General features: G+C 42.4%; 1 protein-coding gene across 5 annotated transcripts in view; it reads right to left on the bottom strand.

Moving 5' to 3' along the window:
* The window catches only part of trdmt1 (tRNA aspartic acid methyltransferase 1), a 73,704-nt gene that overhangs the window by 23,387 nt on the left and 32,701 nt on the right, over positions 1–17,616 (bottom strand). For 3 of the 5 annotated variants that reach the window (XM_078234763.1, XM_078234777.1, XM_078234770.1), the window contains 3 exons: positions 12,847–12,923; positions 8,225–8,296; positions 7,795–7,860 (listed from right to left, as the gene is read on the bottom strand). In XM_078234763.1, the coding sequence (XP_078090889.1) occupies positions 7,795–7,860; positions 8,225–8,296; positions 12,847–12,923 (215 nt within the window). Of the gene's footprint in view, positions 1–7,794; positions 7,861–8,224; positions 8,297–12,846; positions 12,924–14,234; positions 14,348–17,616 lie in introns of all 5 variants that reach the window. The other 2 variants (XM_078234785.1, XM_078234793.1) reach the window with 1 other exon arrangement.

Raw genomic sequence — 17,616 nt, 5'->3', positions numbered from 1 at the left:
AACTTGATTTTTGTCTCTCTGTGCCCTGTTTGAGAGCACATTTCCACTCCATCTGATGAAGGAGCAGTGCTCCGAAAGCTAATGGTATTTGCTACCAAATAAACCTGTTGGACTTTAACCTGGTGTTGTTAAAACTCTGACTGTGACCTCCCCTGTAGCCAGTGAGGATACAAAGATTTCTCTCAAGGTCCGAGCAATTTCCTCCCTTGCCTCTCTCAGTATTCTGGGGTGTACCCCCATCAGGCCCTGGGGACCTGTCTAGTTTAACGTTTCTCAAGAACCCCAATACCTCCTCCTTTTTGATCTCATCATGACTCAAACTATCTACACACCCTTTCCCAGACTCATCATCCACCAAGTCCTTCTCTTTGGTGAATACTGACGCAAAGTACTCATTTAATACCTCGCCCATTTCCTCTGGCTCCATGCATAGATTTCCTCCCTTGTCCTCGAGTGGGCCAATCCTCTCCCTGGCTATCCTCTTGCTCTTTATATATGTATAAAAAGCCTCGGGATTTTCCCTAATCCTGTTGGCCAAGGCTTTTTCGTGATCCCTTTGAGCCCTCCTTACTCCTTGCTTAAATTTCTTTCTACTTTCCTTGTATTCCACACTTGCTTCATGTGTTCCCAGCTTCCTAGCTTTGACAAATGCTTCCTTTTTCTCTTTGACCAGGCTCACAATATCTCTCGTTATCCAAGATTCCCAAAACTTGCCATACATATCCTTCATCCTTACAGGAATGTGCCGGTCCTGAATTCCTATCAACTTACACTTGAAAGCCTCCCACATGCCAGATGTTGATTTGCCCTGAAACATCTGCCCCCAATTTACATTCTTGTTGTAATTTGCCTTCCCCCAATTTAGCACTTTAACTTGAGGATGACACTTATCTTTATCCATCAGTACCTTAAAGTTTACTGAATTGTGGCCGAACTGCTCCCCTACTGAAACATTAGTAGGGGAGATCCATCAAAGATGCCAAGAGACAGTACCGGACCAAGTTAGAATCCTAGGCGAGCCACACAGACTCCTGCCAACTCTGGCAAAGTCTGCAAGATGTAACAGGCTACAAGATGAAGGCAGGTAAAATCGCCAACTCCAATGCACCTCTCCCCGATGAGCTCAATGCATTCTATGTCCGTTCCCCAGAGCAGGATTTACTCAGTCTATATGGGTCGAACTGAGAAATAAGAAGGGGGAAATCACTTTGATAGAGTTGTACTATAGGCCCCCAAATAGTCAGCGGGAAATTGAGGAGCAAATATGTAAGGAGATTTCAGATAGCTCCAAGAAAAATAGGGTGGTAATAGTAGGGGATTTTAACTTTCCCAACATTGACTGGGACAGCCACAGTATTAGAGGGTTAGATGGAGAGAAATTTGTTGTGTATTCAGGAGGAATTTCTCATTCAGTATGTAGATGGCCCGACTAGAGAGGGGGCAAAACTTGATGACCTCTTGGGAAATAAAGAAGGGCAGGTGGCAGAAGTGTTAGTGAGGAATCACTTTGGGACCAGTGACCATAATTTTATTAGTTTTAAAATAGCTATGGAGAATGATAGGTCTGGCCCAAAAGTTAAAATTCTAAATTGGGGCAAGGCCAATTTTGATGGTATCAGGCAGGAACTTTCAAAAGTTAATTGGGGGAGTCTGTGGGAAGGCAAAGGGGCGTCTGGTAAGTGGGAGGCTTCCAAGAGTGTGTTAACCAGGGTTCAAGGTAAGCACATTCCTCTTCGAGTGACGGGCAAGGCTGGTAGAAGTAGGGAACCCTGGACAACTCGGGATATTGAGGGCCTGGTCAAGAAGGAGGAGGCACATGACATGCATAGGCAGCTGGCATCAAGTGAATCCCTTGAATAGGATAGGGGGTGTAGGAATAGAGTTAAGAAAGAAATCAGGAGGACAAAAAGGAGACACGAGATTGTTTTGGCAGATAAAGCAAAGGAGAATCCAAAGAGCTTCAACAAATACATAAAGGCCAAAAGAGTAACAAGGGAGAGAGTAGGACCTCTTAAGGATCAACAAGGTCATCTATGTGCGGATCCACAAGAGATGGGCGAGATCCTAAATGAATATTTCTCATCAGTATTTACTGTTGAGAAAAGCATGGATGTTAGGGAACTTGGGGAAATAAATAGTGATGTTTTGAGGAGTGTATATATTACAGAAAAGGAGGTGCTGGAAGTCTTAAAGCGCATCAAGGTAGATAAATCCCCGGGACCTGATGAAGTGTATCCCAGTACATTGTGGGAGGCTAGGGAGGAAATTGCAGGTCCCCTAGCAGAGATATTTGAATCATCGATGGTCACAGATGAGGTGCCTGAAGATTGGAGGGTGGCAAATGTTGTGCCTTTGTTTAAAAAGGGCTACAGGGAAAAGCCTGAGAACTACAGGTGAGCCTCACATCTGTAATGGTTAAGTTGTTGGAAGGTATTTTGAGAGACAGGATCTACAGGCATTTAAAGATGCAAGGACTGATTAGGGGCAGTCAGCATGGCTTTATGAGTGGAAAATCATGTCTCACAAATTTGATTGAGTTTTTTGAAGGGGTAACCAAGAAGGTAGATGCGGGCAGTGCACTTGATGTTGTCTACATGAACTTTAGCAAGGCCTTTGACAAGGTACCGCATGGTAGGTTGTTGCATAAGGTTAAATCTCACGGGATCCAGGGTGAGGTAGCTAAATGGATACAAAATTGGCTTGATGACAGAAGACTGAGGATTGTTGTTCAAACTGGAGGTCTGTGACCAGCGGTGTGCCTCAGGGATCGGTGCTGGGCCCACTGTTATTTGTCATTTATATTAATGATATGGATGAGAATATAGGAGGCATGGTTAGTAAGTTTGCAGATGACACCAAGATTGGAGGCATAGTGGACAGTGAAGAAGGTTATCTCGGATTGCAATGGGATCTTGATCAATTGGGCCATTGGGCTGACGAATGGCAGATTGAGTTTAATTTCAATAAATGCGAGGTGATGCATTTTGGTAGACTGAACCAGAGCAGGACTTACTCAGTTAATGGTAGGGCGTTGGGGAGAGTTACAGAACAACGAGATCTAGGGGTACATAGAACATAGAAAGCCACAGCACAAACAGGCCCTTCGGCCCACAGGTTGCGCCGATCACATCCCCACCTCTAGGCCTATCTATAGTCCTCAATCCCATTAAATCCCATGTACTCATCCAGAAGTCTCTTAAAAGACCCCAACGAGTTTGCCTCCACCACCACCGACGTCAGCCGATTCCACTCACCCACCACCTTCTGAGTGAAAAACTTACCCCTGACATCTCCTCTGTACCTACCCCCCAGCACCTTAAACCTGTGTCCTCTCGTAGCAACCATTTCAGCCCTTGGAAATAGCCTCTGAGAGTCTACCCTATCCAGACCTCTCAACATCTTGTAAACCTCTATCAGGTCACCTCTCATCCTTCGTCTCTCCAGGGAGAAGAGACCAAGCTCCCTCAACCTATCCTCATAAGGCATGCCCCCCAATCCAGGCAACATCCTTGTAAATCTCCTCTGCACCCTTTCAATGGCTTCAACATCTTTCCTGTAATGAGCTGACCAGAACTGCGCGCAGTACTCCAAGTGGGGTCTAACCAGGGTCCTATAAAGCTGCAGCATTATCTCCCGACTCCTAAACTCAATCCCTCGATTAATGAAGGCCAGTACGCCGTACGCCTTCTTGACCGCATCCTCCACCTGCGAGGCCGATTTAAGAGTCCTATGGACCCGGACCCCAAGGTCCTTCTGATCCTCTACACTGCTAAGAATGGTACCCTTCATATTATATTGCTGCTTCATCCCATTGGATCTGCCAAAATGGATCACCACACACTTATCCGGGTTGAAGTCCATCTGCCACTTCTCCGCCCAGTCTTGCATTCTATCAATGTCTCGCTGCAACTTCTGACATCCCTCCAAACTATCCACAACACCACCTACCTTGGTGTCGTCAGCAAACTTACCAACCCATCCCTCCACTTCCTCATCCAGGTCATTTATGAAAATGACAAACAGCAAGGGTCCCAGAACAGATCCCTGGGGCACTCCACTGGTCACTGACCGCCATGCAGAGAAAGACCCCTCCACAGCCACTCTCTGCCTTCTGCAGGCAAGCCAGTTCTGGATCCACAAGGCAACAGCCCCTTGGATCCCATGCCCTCTCACTTTCTCAAGAAGTCTTGCATGGGGGACCTTATCGAACGCCTTGCTGAAGTCCATATAGACCACATCCACCGCTCTTCCTTCGTCAATGTGTTTGGTCACATTTTCAAAGAACTCAACCAGGCTCGTAAGGCACGACCTGCCCTTGACAAAGCCGTGCTGACTACTTTTGATCATACTAAACTTCTCTAGATGATCATAAATCCTGTCTCTCAGGATCCTCTCCATCAACTTACCAACCACTGAGGTTAGACTCACCGGTCGGTAATTTCCCGGGCTGTCCCTGTTCCCTTTCTTGAATATAGGGACCACATCTGCAATCCTCCAATCCTCCGGAACCTCTCCCGTCTCCATCGACGATGCAAAGATCATCGCCAAAGGCTCCGCAATCTCCTCCCTCGCCTCCCACAGTAACCTGGGGTACATCCCATCCGGTCCCGGCGACTTACCAACCTTGATGCCATTCAATAGTTCCAACACATCCTCTTTCTTTATGTCCACATGCTCGATCCTTTCTGTCCACCGCAAACCAGCAGTACAACCACCCAGATCCCTTTCCACCGTGAATACCGAGGTAAAGTATTCATTAAGCAGCTCCGCCATTTCTAACGGTTCCGCACAAACTTTTCCCCCTTCACCTTTCATAGCTCCTTGAAAGTGGAGTCACAGGTGGACAGAGTGGTGAAGAAAGCATTCAGCATGTATGGTTTCATTGGTCAGAACATTGAATACAGGAGCTGGGACGTCTTGTTGAAGTTGTACAAGACATTGGTAAGGCCATACTTGGAATACTGTGTACAGTTCTGGTCACCTTATTATAGAAAGGATATTACTAAACTAGAAAGAGTGCAGAAGAGATTAACTAGGATGCTACCGGGACTTAATGGTTTGAGTTATAAGGAGAGGCTGGATAGACTGGGACTTTTTCTCTGGAGCGTCGAAGACTGAGGGGTGATCTTATAGAGGTCTATAAAATAATGAGGAGCATAGATCAGCTAGATAGTCAATATTTTTTCCCAAATGTAGGGGAGTCTAAAACTAGAGGGCATAGGTTTAAGGTGAGAGGGGAGAGATACAAAAGGGTCCAGAGGGGCAATTTTTTCACACAGTGGGGGTGAGTGTCTGGAACAAGCAGCCAGAGGTAGTAGTAGAGGCGGGTACAATTTTGTCTTTTAAAAAGCGTTTAGACAGTTACATGGGTAAGATGGGTATAGAGGGATATGGGCCAAATGCGGGCAATTGGGATAAGCTTAGGGGTTTAAAAAAAGGGGCGGCATGGACAAGTTGGGCCAATGGGTCTATTTCTATGCTATAAACCTCTATGACTGTATGACATCTTCAACCTCTCTTTACACCAATCTGAGATCCCCCTGCTTCAAGAAGATGACCATCATCCCAGTACCAAAGTCTGGTGGCTCATTATGAAGTGCTTCGAAAGGTTGGTCATGCCACAAGTCAATTCCTGCCTCCCAGACTGCCTGGATCCACTACAGTTCGTTATCACTGCAACAGGCCCACAGCAGATGCCATCTGCCTGGCCCTACATTCAAGCCTGGAACACCTAGATAACAAAGACACCTATGTCAGACTCCTATTCATAGACTACAGCTCAGCCTTTAACACCATTATTCCTAAGAGACTCAATCTCCAAACTTCATGGCTGGGGGCTTGGCTCCTCCCGCTGCAACTGGATCCTAGACTTCCTAACTCACAGACCAGAGTCAGTAAGGATAGGCAACAACACCGGGACTCTGTAAGGCTGTGTCCTCAACTCCTTACTATACTCCTTATACACCTCTAACTATATGGCCAAATTCCCCTCCAACTCAATTTTCAAGTTTGCTGACGTCACCACTGTTGTGGGTCAGATCTCAAACAATGACGAGACACAATACAGGAAAAAGATAGACAATCTGGTGAACTGGTGCGACGACAATAATGTCTCCCTCAACGTCACCAAAACGAAGAAGATAGTTATCGACTCCAAGAAGCATAGTGGAGAACATGCCCGTCTATATCAATGGGGACAAAGTAGAAATGGTCAAGCGCTTCAATTTTTTAGGTGTCCAGATCACCAACAACCTGTCCTGGTCCCCCCATGCCGACACTATAGTTAAGAAAGCCCACCAACTCCTCTATTTTCTCAGGAGACTAACAAAATTTGGCACGTCTGCTACAACTCTCACCAACTTCTACAGACGCACCATAGAAAGCATTCTTTCCGGTTGTATCACAGCTTGGTATGGCTCTTGCTGTGGCCAAGTTCCACAATAAACTACAAAGGGTGGTGAAAGAAGCCCAGGCCATCACTCAAATCAGCCTACCATCCATTGACACAGTCTACACTTCCCGCTGCCTTGGAAAAGCAGCCAGCATAATCAAGGACCCCACACACCCCAGACATTCTCTCTTCCGCCTTCTTCCATCGGGAAAAAGATACAAAAGTCTGAGGACATGTACCAACTGACTCAAAAACAGCTTCTTCCCTGCTGCCGTCAGACTTTTGAATGGACCTACCTCGTTTTAAGCTGATCTTTCTTTACACCCTAGCTATGACTGTAATACTACATTCTACATTTTCTCCTTTCCTTCCTTATGTCCCTGTATAGTGCGCAAGAAACAATACTTTTCACTGTATATTAATACATGTGACAATAATAAATCATATCAAAACACCCTTCTTCCCAACATGTGTGTCTCTCCACCAGCACAGCCTGCCACCATGACCTGCATGTCTGATCTCAGAGCTCCCAGAAGTCACTTGCTTTCCTCTGAGGACACTCCTTTACTGACGTGACCTAATCTTCGAGCAATGGCCGCTGCTCCTGGTGGTGCTACTGAGCTGAGATATGGACCCTCTAATTTAGCCAGCAGCTTTTGGGGCCACTTAACTGGCTGTTGTTGGTAAAATGCAGCCTTAGGTCCTGGGTCCAGCCCCCTGCCTCTATCGGCCCTGGAGATGGGATCCCTGCCCATCTCTAAAAAGCCCCAGGCAACTATCCTATCAACTGATTCCAAGTTTAGGTTTGGCTTGCTTCAGGATTCATGAATCGGATTGGTTGAAGAGATATGTCATTGCTTGCCATGTTCGCAGAGGTTCCAGATTCCCTGTAGAGCTAGGGCTGCGTGCTGCTTTGACTTCAAATAATCACAACTTCCAGTGCAAATGCTCACAGAAAGTAGGTGGGCAAGTGTAAGCACCTTGGTGGGCAAGGCTAGCACCTTGACTTCAGCACTGACCACAAAATCTTGGGCTATGGAAATATGCTTATTTTGTTTCATCAGAAAGATACATCAAAACTGTCATTAACAAAGAAGATTAGTTACCTTCTGAAAAATAATATAAATCACAGCTGTATTTTATCAATAAATACTTTAGATCCTTAAACCATTGCAGTACACTATCTTGAAGTATTCTTCTGATTAAAATTCTAATTGGGAATCAAGTGCTCAACGAGCTTACTTAACAGATCACCCTGTAATATGATTTTAATCTAGAATATATTCTTAGCATAAAGAAGATGCAAGGTCAACATCATGCAATCTCTTCCCAACATTTAATGGTACAAAAAAATGTCTTGATACGAAGTTAAGCAGAACCTGTTTCATAAAACAAATACATACCTAGCAACAGATGTTTCAAATCCTTTGACGTTTTCTAGAAGAATATATTTTGGAATTTTTGAAAGCCTGGGCACACCAGAACAAAAATTATTTTAGTTATGTGAAATCATTTATTGAAATAAAATACCTATTCAAAATTAATCTTAAATTTTCATTTTCAGAAATTGTTAGGCACTGAAGAGTGGAAATAAACTAATTATCAGATTAGAAGAGTGTAATTAATCTTTGGCTGAGATTTAAATAGCCTGGCAGCAATTCACTGAAATCTTATTTATTCTTTTTATTGTCAGATGTTACCTGGCCTGCTGTGAATTTCTAGTATTTTTTGTTTTCATTTACAACTTTTTTACTTGTGTCTTTTGAAATATTCTACTGGTTTACCATTGAATACCTATGCTTGATAATGTTTTAGAAAGTAATATGTTCAGACCTTGGAAGTATGTCAAGAATGTACAAAAAGCTCTTGGTCCTGGGATCCAATACATCTTTCTGTGAACCTATTCTGTTTAAAAATAAACACACAAAATTAGATTTTCAAACAAGGATTCTCCTCTTTTCGAAACTGTTCCTAAACAGAAAAAGAGAAAGTAAAATATTCTTCCATATTTAAATAATTTTTGAATAGTGAGGAGTTATTTGCTATCCAGTTTATTCTGCTCACAAAGATGATCTTTAATATATACTACCAACAAGGCTACTGTAACTTAAGGTTAATTTATTAGTCACAAGTAAGGCTTACATTAACACTGCAATGAAGTTACTGTGAAATTCCCCTAGTCACCACACTCCAGTGCCTGTTCGGGTTATTGCACCTAACCAGCATGTCTTTCAGAATGTGGGAGGAAACCGGAGCACCCAGAGGAAACCCACGCAGACACGGGGAGAATGTGCAAACTCCACACAGACAGTCACCTGGGAATCGAACCTGGATCCCTGGTGTTGTGAAGCAGCAGTGCTAACCACTGTGCTACCATGCCGCCCTTAAGACTTTAAAACAACTACAAACACGGCAAAAATGCCACAGTATCATAAATGTTTTGAAGTATAATTCAAAAGCATTTGAATACTTGTCCAAGTTACCTCAACGTATGATATGGGATTTTTTTTCATTTGTATGTTTCAATCAAGTTGCTTCTTACTCTTCTAATCTCCAGCAGATACAAACTTAGCCTTTCCAACTGCTCCTCATAAGACAGCCCATGCAATTACAGGTATTAGTCGAGTAAATTTTCTTTGAACTGTTATCAATGTATTTACATCCTTCCTTAAAGAAGGAGACCAATACTGCACACAGTACTCCAGATGTAGTTGTCTCACCAATGCCCAGTATAACTTGAAGCATAACTTCTCTGCCGTTTTATTCAACTCCCCTCACAGTAAACAATAACATTCTATTAGTTTCCTATTTACTTACTATACCTTACGTTGAATTTCTGGTGAATGGTGACCTCCAAAATGTTAATGGCAAGGCACTGTGAAGGCAGTGCTATAGGTCAGAAAAAGTTGGATGGTTTTTCTTCAGTTCAAAATGTTCATTACCTGATGCTTACATGGTACAAAATATTAACTGCTACTTCTCAGCAGCAGCTCGGTTGGTACCCTTATTCAGCAGTAGACTAGCAGTGCAGCCTTATCTACGAAATGAGCTGAATAATATAGAATTATGCGTGAATAACTCCCTTCCAACTCTTAAAACACAGGGTGTTGGTCAATTACAAAAGAGTTGAAGGGGGTTGAACTTGGGACACCTCCCTGAGGAACACCTGCAGTGATGTTCTGGAACTATATTGATAGGGCCACTGCCTTTCTTTGAGTCAGCTGTGACACCATCCACTAAGACTTTTCCTTTAGATTCTCACCAATTTAAAATTTGCTAAGTCTCATTAGTTCCTTGGTGAGTGAAGCACTGCCTTTCATCAATGACAGTTACTCCAGCCTCTCCTCTGGCATATTTTGATTAAGCAGTGATGAGAAGTGTACCAGATTAGCTCAGGCGGAACACAAATTGAACACTGATGAGCATTTATTGTTTTTTTTAGCATGTGTCAATTGATGGCATTAATAATTCATTTCAGTACTTTGGTTGGATTAATTTTTTTTTATGGATTGGTCTTCCCACATTAAGTTCCTAGTCAATGGGAACCCCCAGGATGTTGGTGGTAAAGCCGTTGAATGTCATGGGAAGATGGTTAGATTCTCTCTTGCTGGATATGGTAATTGGCTGGCATTTATGTGGCAAAAATGTTACTTGCCATTTATCAGCTCAAGCTTGAATGTTGCCCAGTTTCTGGTGCATGCAAGCATGGAATTTCAGAGTACCTGAAAAGTTGCGAATGGTGCTGAACATCAGCAAACATGCTCACTTCTGACCTTATGATGGAGGGAAGCTCATTGATGGTGCAGCTGAAGATGCCTAGGACACTACCCAAAGGAACTGCCAGAGCACAAGCTATTAGCCTCCAACAGCCTCAGCAATCTTCCTTTCTGCTAGATAAGAGTCCAGCCAGTGGTGAGCTTTCATAGAAACTCGAAGCTAGAGTAGGCCATTCAGCCCTTCAAGCCTTCTCCACTATTCAACATGATCACTATCTCATGACATATTCCCACGTTCTCCCCATACCCTTTGACGCCATTCAAATCTAAAAAATCTCTTTCTTGAATGCATTCAGTGACTTGACTTCCAAAGTCTTCTGTTGTAGGTTCACTACCTTTTGAGTCAAGAAATCTTTCCTCATCTCAGTCGTAATTGGCCCACTCCATATCCTGAGACTGTGTCACCTGGTTCTAGATTCCCCAACCAGGAAAAACATCCACCCTGCATCTAGTCTGTCCATCCCTGTTAGAATTTTATACGTTTCAATCAGATCTCCTCTCATCCTTCTAAACTCTAGTGAATACAAGCCCAGTTGAACCAATCTCTCCTCAAAAGGCAATCTCGCCAACCCCGGTATCAGCTTAGTGAACCTCCACTGCACATTCTCAGTGGTAAGTATGTTCTTTCTTAGGTAGCGAGACCAAATCTGTGCACAATACTCCGGATGTGGTTTCATCAGATCCCTGTATAACTGCAGTAAGACAATCTTACTTCTGAACTCAAATCGTCTTGCAATGAAGGCCATTCCTAATTGCTTGCTGCACCTTCCTCTCCACGTTTGCTGACTGGCGTGCAAGGACACCCAGATCCCTTTGTCCATCCATCCTTCCCAATATATCACCATTTAAACAATACTCTTCCTTTCTGTTTTTCACACCGAAGCATATAATTTCACATTTAGCCACGTTACACTGCATCTGCCATGTGTTTGCTCACTCACTCAACTTGTCTAATTCACCTTGAAGACTCCTTGCATCCTCCTCACAAATCACACTTCCACCCAGTTTTGTGTCATCGGGAAACTTGGAAATGCTACATTTGGTTCCCTCAACTAGGTCATTTATATATATCATGAACAGCTGGAGCCCAAGCACTGATCAATCTGGTACCCCACTAATCACTAACTGCCACTAGGGGAATGACCCAGTTATTCCCACTCCGCATTTATCATCTGTCAACAATTTTTGATCCATGCCAATATATTACCCCTTATCCCACATGTTTTAGTTTTGCCACTGACCTTTTGAGGGACCTTATCAAAACCCTTCTGAAAGTTCAAAAACACCACATCCACTTATTCGGCTTTATCTATTCTACTTGTTACATCGTCAAAACACTCCAGTAGATTTTGTTAAGCATGATTTGTCTTTCATAAATTCATGCTAGTTTTGCCCATTTCCATTAAAGCTTTCCAAATGTTCTCTTTTCAGTTCTTTTATATCAGACTAAATCATCTTGCCCATTCCTGAAATCAGGTTAACTGGTCTGTAATTCTTCCTTTTCTGTCCCCATCCTTATTTAAATAGTAGGGTTACATTTGTCACCCTCCAGTCTGTAGGAACTGCTCCAGTATCCATAGAATTTTAGAAGATGACCACCTTAAGTGGTCAATGTTGGGTCTCTCATGTGATCCAAGACCCCCAGAGGGCAGAAATCCTGCCTGAGAGCTGCCAGAGGTTGACAGCTCTCGACTACTGGCAGTGCCAGCAGAGCACTAGCTGCTACCAATAATGCTCTAAAGCCTTCACTCGATCCCTGGAGACAGGCAAGTGGGAGAACTGTGGAATCACGATTAATCTCTGAGCTACCATAAATGCCAGTTCGCTCAGGGATAATTGTCCTTAAATGGCTCATTAATTAACCTAATTGGCATCCCAAAGCCAGCAGACAGGCATACACTACTAAATTGGGGACAGAATTCTCAACATTGGGAATCTCTCAACAAACTCCCTGTCATCATGCCCACTCTGGCAAACTCCATTAAAGCCCAGCCTAGATTTCCCTTCAGAAATACAAAGATTGAATTGTATGCTTGAAAAGGCAATACTAGTTCAATATGAGATAGCAATGTTCATATTCATGTTAAGTTTGCATAGTAGGTTTGTTCTAGGAAATATTTAGAGCAGGGAGCCAATTACTTGGGTCTTGTTTCTGATGAAAAGTAATCAACTGGAAGATAAATGCCGTTTCTCTCCACACAGCTTTCTTTGACCTGTTAAGTGGTTTCTAACATTTTCTGCATTTATTTAAGCCAATGCGCATGTTGGAAAATGTCAGTTAGAAGTTGGTAAAGATAAATATATACAATGTCAGTGTTTAAAAGTTCATTGTTGTAATAATCAAAGAGAGTAAAACCTTATATTTATTTAGCATCTCATCACATTAAGAACATTTCAATGCATTTCAGTTGGCTAGATGGCTAGTGTGTGCCAATAGCATGGGTTAAATTTCAATTCTGGCTGAGGTAGACTTGGGAATTGCCTCCTCATCCTGCTCCTCAGAGTGGAAGGCAATGGCAAACCACCACTGACAAAAGCTGCCAAGAAAATGGCATAGGATGAAGGGTCAGCAAACAATAAGCTCAGAACCTGCCTTCAGGCAGAGCACACAAAATAAATAAATTTCATACCAAATTAACTGCTTTGAAATGTAGTCACTGTTGTTATGCAAACACGCACCTTGTGAATGGCTGACAAGGGGGACTCATTAGGATCATGTCAAAGTCCAATTTATTGAATTCATCTAAAGCCATACCCTAAAATAAAAGAAATACATCAATTAATTTTCTAAAATCCTATACTACAACAGTGTCGACTCAAATCTTACTTTATACATTTGGTTGGGAAGTGGTGCATCCCAATATAGAAGCAAGCAGGCAAATGAGTGCTATGTTCAAAGTTATTACCTCGTTTGCATTACTCAAAGCATTATTAAATAGCTCAATATCTACAAAATCTTGGCTTGATAAAGAATCATGCTCTGTACGTTATATCATAAGGAGTGTGTTTATACCTCTGAATATTGATTTTTCTTAAAACTTCAGTGCTTCTTAGTTTTTTTTTCCTTTCTAAGCTTTAGGCATCACCTATTTGCCATTTCATTATTATTTATCTTCTCTCCTACCTTTTTAAAATTGGATGTTTATTTTCTAATAATGTGTCCCTGGAAACAAATGTGGATTATTTATTTGGAGCTGCAGAGACCCTGTTAGAGATATGTGCAGAGATTCTATTAGAGATATGTGCAGGTAATCTATGAACCGAAACTAGCATATGGGAGCGGAGTAGACAATTTGGACCTTTGAGCCTGCTCCATCATTCATTATGATCATGGCTGATCATCCAACTCAATAGCCTGAATCTGCCTTCCCCCATATCCTTTGATCCCCTTCACCCCAAGAGCTATACCCAACTCCTTGAAAACATACAATGTTTTGGCCTCAACTGCTTTCTGTGGTAGTGAATTCCATAGGTTTATCACTTTCTGGGTGAAGACATTTCTCCTCATCTCAGCCCTAGAAGCTTTACCCTGTATCCTTAGACTATGGCTCCTGGTTCAAGACACTCCCATTTTGTCGGGAACATCCTTCCTGCATTTACCCTGTCTAGTCCTGTTAGAATTTTATAGATTTCTATGAGATCCCCCCTCATTCTTCTAAACTCCAACGAATATAATCCCAACCAGCTCAATCTCTCCTCATACATCAGTCTGCCATCTCAAGAATCAGTCTGGTAAACCTTCTCTGCACTCCCTCTATAGCAAGAACATCCTTCCTCAGATAAAGACACCAAAACTGCACACGATATTCCAGGTGTGGCCTCACCAAGGCCCTGTATGATTGCAGTAAAGCATCCCTGCTCCTGTACTCTAATCCTCTCACTAGGAAGGCCAACTCAGCTAATGTTCTGGGGACCCGAATCCTGCCATGATAGGTGGTGGAATTTGAATTCAATAAAAAGTATCTGGAATTAAGAATCTACAGATGACCATGAAACCATTGTCGATTGTCGGAAAAACTCATTTGGTTCACTAATGTCCTTTAAGGAAAGAAATCTGTTGTCCTTACCTGGTCTGGCCTACATGTGACTTCAGAGCACAGCAAATGTGGTAGATTCTCAACTGCCCTCGGGCAACTAGGGATGGGCAATAAATGCTGGTCAGCCAGCGACGCCCATGTCCCTTGAATGAATAAAAAAAACATACTATTTGCCTTCTTTACCACCTGCTGCACCTGCATGCTTATCTTCAGTGACTGGTGTATGAGGACACCCAGGTCTCATTGCACATTGCCCCCTCTTAATATATAATTTCCTATTTGCGTCATTTTTTCAGTAACAATTTCATTACTCTTCATAAATACGTTTCATTGGGCTGAGATTCTAGGGTTAAGCCAAGGAAAAGATATGACAGATCTGATCTTTCTTCCCGAATCACTTTGGAGATTTAAGACAAAGCATCACTGACTCCAACTATTTCCTTACCTCAACAAATAGTGAGGCATCCCTTTACAGCAATGGGTACATTTACAGTTTTGATTCTCAGAGTATTAATATTCTTCTTTTTATGGGTTATTTACTTGTTACCATGACTAACCATATTTTTCATTAGTATTTGCCACATCAGCATCACTGCTAATGCAAGAAATCTGGTCAATTTTGACTAACGAAAAGCAAATAAATCCTGCAAGTATGGAAATCAGAAACAAAACAACTAGAAACACAGGTCAAAGCGCGGCGTGGTTGCACAGTAGTTCGCACTGCTATCTCACAGGGTCAGGGACCTGGGTTCCATTCCAACCTTGGATGACTGTCTGTGTAAAGTTTGCACTTTCTCCCCGTGTCTGCGTGGGTTTCTTCCCACACTCCAACGATGTGTGCGTTAGATTGATTGGCCATGCTAAATTGCTCTTTAGTGTCCAAAGACGTGTAGGTTAGAGGGATTAACAAGGTAAATACGTGGGGTTATGGGGATAGGGTCTGGGTAGCATGCCCTGTTGGATAGTCGGTGCCGACTTGATGGGCTGAGTGGCTTCCTTCTGCACTGTAGGGATTCTATGAATCTATAATCAGCACCTGTACTGAGAACAGATGAGAAAGGAATTATGGTATCCAGGCGGAGATAGACAAAAGGAGTAAAAATGCTTTGGGAATTTTGTTTTAAGGTTTAAGGAAAGGGAAAAGAATCCTGTTGACCCATTTTGTTTTTCTCATTTTGAGATGTTGACAGGATGGGAGACAATGTAGATCAGTGAACACAGGTTCATAGGTGGGCAGAATCAGCTTAGGGTTTGGATGTGATCAACAGAACTTTGCAACAGCTGAGATTTGTGGAGGAGGGGACCCTAGCAGGAGATTACGGAAATAAAATATTACTGAAAAAGAATCATGGTGTCTTGCACACATCAGGACAAACAGAAGAATACCAACTTTCAAACAATCACAACAATTTATACAATAGGAGAAAGAAACATAGAACTATAGGCTCCCCAAGCTCCCAGATAATTCAAAAAAAGGCCCAATACTTGAAATATTCCTTTTGTTTGCAAAGAACTAGTTCATGCATTTACATGTACAGAATGGCTGAATGGCCTCCTTCTGCAATGTAGGGATTCTATGATTCAATGTATGCCACTTCTAGACTGTGTAAATGATCATCTTAATTTGGTTGTTGGTGAAACTATTAGCACACTCAGGATTGTTCAACAAGTGTTGTCCAATCGTGGAAGCACATCCAGTAGTAGCCATTATGTTTTAGGTTTTGCAACTTGAGGCTGGTTGAGTATGGTCTGTACTGTGTCTGTGCTCCAAACCCGAGATATGTGTCCCTCTAATTTTGGCATCTTTTGTGTTCCCAATTATAATAGCTCCAGTTGTCTAGCCCAGGCTCTGAAATCTTCTCTCCTCCCCCCCCCACTCCGCCCCCACACCAAGCTCAACACCTCTCCACCTCTCTAGCTCACATTTCTCCATTAAGACACTTCTTAAAACATACCTTTTTGCCCAAGTTTTCAGTTATATGATTTAATATCTCCTATGTGACTTGGTGTCATACTTTGCTTTATAATGTTCCCGCATGGATGTTTCAATGGACAGAATTTTCCCATATTTTATCAGAGTGCCAGGTTCTGACTGAATACCGATGCGTATCTCTCCAGATGCACAGCTGAGTTGTCAGGTGCAATTTTCTGACACTCTTACCAAAAAAAAAACAGGAATGTGGTTTATATCATCAGTCTGATGGGGTGGGGATAAAGAGAGCCAGCAAGGCCTTTTGGCTAAGATCAAGTGCCAGATCAAGCCCAAGATGGGGTGCAATGTCTTATCTTATCAGCTTGGATCTTGTTTCTCTCTTTTGTGGGGATCATGAATTAGATTCAATTGCATTTTGAATTTGGTTTTTGGAGCAAGCAAGGAATGGATTTTGGTTTGCCCGGTCCATTCTGACCTTAAGGATAGAGTAAAAAAATGTTTAAAAACTATAAGAAATAGGAATAGGAGTAGGCCATTCGGCTAATCAAGCCTGCTCGGTCATTCAATGGGACCATGGTTGGTCTGACATTCCTCACCTTTCTGCCCTTTCCCCGTAACTCTCGATTGCCTCACTGATCAAAAATCTATCTCAGCCCAAGTTGCTTCCTACGGACCATATTCTTGGAACTCCTTCCTTAGAATCTTCTGTCCTGCTATTTCTTTCTCCGCTTTTAAAACCTGGCTAAAAATAGCCCATCGATCAGTCAGAGCTATCAGCCAACATTCAGCCAAGCTTAAAACTTGCCATTAACTCAGTTGTTAAAGGTAATGTGTTACTGCCCAGATGATTCCAAATTCAATTTCCATTCTGGGCTGAGTTGGTTGATTTCAGCCAGCCTCAGAAATCTTACAATTAGCTTCAGTTCCCTTGCCTAGGAATGGAAAGGAAAAATCAGCCAGGGTTACTACTCATTTACCTAATCGCTGCTTTTACGAAAAGTGGACATTGGGCAAAGAAAGATCCAGGCACCCCATGTTTCCATGGTCAAATATTGTCTATGCTTGTAGATGGATAACATATGACCAAGACATATCAAAATATTCTACACAGTAGATCGCTGCCTTCAGGACAGAAACTGAATGAATAATAAATGTGAAATGTTAAGAGACAAAATGTTTCCTTCCATCATCACTTTAAACCTCCTCGGTGTAAGGGAAGGTATTACTACTTCTATGACAAGTTGAATTGTCAAATGCAACTTATACCACAATGGTGTGAACTTCACCTTCAGTAAAATGCTTAAAAAATTGGAGGACTGAATTTATAATGGACAACATTCCTATTTATGCGACTATCCTAGACAACTTTTTCTTGAATTTAATCATAACATTACTACACATAGTTAAACTAGCTCATTGATACATTGGGAAAATACAACATTATGTTGCACAGTATTTCCAGCACAGAAACAGAGCTTT

This window comes from Mustelus asterias, chromosome 2 (assembly GCF_964213995.1).
Source record: "Mustelus asterias chromosome 2, sMusAst1.hap1.1, whole genome shotgun sequence".
Taxonomy (NCBI): Eukaryota; Metazoa; Chordata; class Chondrichthyes; order Carcharhiniformes; family Triakidae; genus Mustelus; species Mustelus asterias.
Note: the sequence above shows the minus strand (reverse complement) of the source record. Positions and strands in the feature narration are given on the sequence as shown.